The sequence below is a fragment of the Plasmodium reichenowi genome, chromosome 11 (assembly GCF_001601855.1).
Source record: "Plasmodium reichenowi strain SY57 chromosome 11, whole genome shotgun sequence".
Classification (NCBI taxonomy): domain Eukaryota; phylum Apicomplexa; class Aconoidasida; order Haemosporida; family Plasmodiidae; genus Plasmodium; species Plasmodium reichenowi.
Window position 1 is genome coordinate 1,193,584 of NC_033656.1, and position 2,786 is coordinate 1,196,369.

The 2,786-nt window shown below is 23.8% G+C and overlaps 1 protein-coding gene across 1 annotated transcript in view; it reads right to left on the reverse strand.

Moving 5' to 3' along the window:
• PRSY57_1131600 (hypothetical protein) overlaps positions 1 to 2,786 on the reverse strand; it is a gene marked incomplete at both ends in the record, with an annotated part of 6,424 nt that overhangs the window by 986 nt on the left and 2,652 nt on the right. Inside the window, one exon of the mRNA XM_012908279.2 lies at positions 1 to 2,786. This exon is cut by the window's left edge and continues 567 nt beyond it. Within this exon, the coding sequence (XP_012763733.2) occupies positions 1 to 2,786 (2,786 nt within the window).

A 2,786-nucleotide genomic window follows, 5' to 3' on the forward strand; every position in this document is an offset into this window, starting at 1 on the left:
TTTTTTTTTTTTTTTTTTTTTTTTTTTTTTCGGAATTTTTGAATTCACACATTTCAGAATTCATATTTTCTAACCCTTCCCCCTTTACAGAATTGACAATATTTATATGATCTTTATCATTTATATCATTATGTAATATTCCTTTATTATTTAAAAATGCTTCTAAAATAACCCTTGGTAAGAATGCACACAAAATGTAATAAGTAGATTTTGTATTTAAAAATGGATGTGCCCATATACATTTTATGTTTAATTCAGATGTATTATCTAGATATTCAATTAAACATCCACATATAACTTTTGACACATTAATAATTTTTCCATCTGTTTCTCTTTCAAAAGAATTTGTATTTAACGTTATAATAATACCAGAGAAATCTTCTAATAATATATCATCATAACATTTAGAAATATTTTCTAACATATTTTGTTCTAGTTTTAATAATTGAAAAGGCAAATTTTTATTTCTAATATCATCTCTTTTATTAATTGTATTTTCTACATAACTCCAATTTCCTAACATTTTCTCATGTAATAATTGACGCTTTCTATACATACAGGAATATTTGAAAAAACTCAAATTATTACTTAAAATTAAGTCTATTTTTTTTTCTTTTATTTTTAGGTTTGTTATTACTTCTTTTAATTTTCTGTATTTTATTTCTTCATTATCTATATTTGAGAATTGTATATAATTTTCTTCTTCTATATTATTATGTATTAAATCGTTTATAAGTTGATGAATAAAAGAATTTTCATATTTATCAAAATATTCTGATTTTTCAGAATTTTGTATTTCCTTCTGTACATCATTATGAATTGGTTGGGATTGTTCTTTGTTTGTTTGTTTATCATTCTTGTTGTATTCACTTGTGTTATTCTTGTTATCTCCATATGTACAATTATTTAGATCCATAAAAGTACATGTAGTAGCATCATCAATAACTTCATCTTTTTGTTGATCATTAAAAGTATCATTCATATTAGAGAATGTTTTGATATTTTTCTCATTTGATTCGTTCTTTTCATTTGATTCGTTGTTTTCATTTGGTTCATTTGATTCATTTGATTCGTTCTTTTCATTTGATTCGTTCTTTTCATTTGATTCGTTCTTTTCATTTGATTCATTTGTTTCATTTGTTTCATTTGATTCATTTGATTCATTTTGTTCATTTGGTTCGTTTGGTTTATTTCTGTTAATGTTTTCAAATATGTTCATAAACTTATTAAATTCCTTTTCTATTAATTCCTTAGAACTATCACTCAAATAATATAAGCTATCATCGTTAATGTTATCATTTAATATATCTTCAGTTTGTCTTTTTCTTCCTCTTCTTTTTCCTACATGTACTTCTATTTCTTTTTCTAATTTTTTTTTCCTTCCTCTTCTTCTGGGTACCTTTTCTTTTGTTTCAGCATTTACATCAAGAGATAAATCGGGATCTTTATGTGTGGAATTTTCTTTATTTTCTTCTTTTAATACAGATGATATGTCATTTTTATTAACAACTGTTTCGTCCTTGTTCGTAAGAATTACACTTCCTTTATCCATTTGAGAAGATATGTTTTGTTCTTTATTTTTTTCATCTCCATCTGTATTTAGCACCATATTATTTGTTACTTTATGATCAATAAATATATCATTATTATTAATATTGTCATTATTAATATTGTCATTATTATTATTGTCATTATTATTATCATGTTCATCATTTTGTTGTTCTTTTTGTTTATCTATATTATCATGTGACAGTTTTCTTTCTTGTCCATCTTGTTCTTCCGAAATATTTTTTTCCTTTTCAGCATATTTCTGTAATGTTTTAAAAACAATTTTGTAATCATTAATAATATCGACAATTTTCTTTTTTTTCTGCATAAGTAGTTTTAAATCATTTGGAATATTAATAGGTAACTTTTCAATTTTTAAATGTAAATTATACATTTTAAAAAATCGGTTTGTTTCTTTAATTAATTTTTTTCTTTGTTCTATAGCAAAATAAGGTAATTTGGAATCAATGTTATTTTGTTGTTTCATTTTTTCCTTTATGTCATTTAATTCTTGTTCATTTAAAATATTTTTTTCTTCGTCTTTTTTTTCTTCCTGTTCTTTACTTGATACATATTCTTGTTTGAGAATATTGAGGGTTTCGTTTCTGGGTAGAGTATCCTCTTTAGTATCATTAATTATGTTATCACTTTTTATGCTTGCAGCATATTCTATGATTTCAACATTTTGGATATTTAAAAGATTATTGTTATTGTCATTGTTATTTAGTTCATCTTTTATATATTTATTTAAATCTTCGTGTGGAATATCGATTATATTTATATCTTTATCCATATTACCATTTGAGTTGTTGAAATTTTTCATTTCTGTTTCAAAAATTTCATTCGAAATATTAGCTACTTCTACTTGATTGTCCAAATGTTTATCACTTAAGTTTTCTTTTTCTTCTAGAACATTTTCAATAGCCTCAATTTTAAATGGTTCATTTTTATATTGAGTATTGTCAGGTTGGGTAGTTTGAGTTTGTACATTGTCAGTTTGGATGTTTTGAGTTTGTACATTGTCAGTTTGGATATTTTGAGTTTGGAATTTTTCAGTTTGAATATTTTTAGCTTGGATATTTTCAGTTTGGATATTTTGAGTTTGTACATTTTCAATTTGGATATTTTCATTTTGTGCCTTTTCAGTATGTACATTTTCAATTTGGATATTTTCATTTTGTGCATTTTCCATTTGGATATTTTCAATTTGTGCCTTTTCGGTATGTTCATTGTCAGTT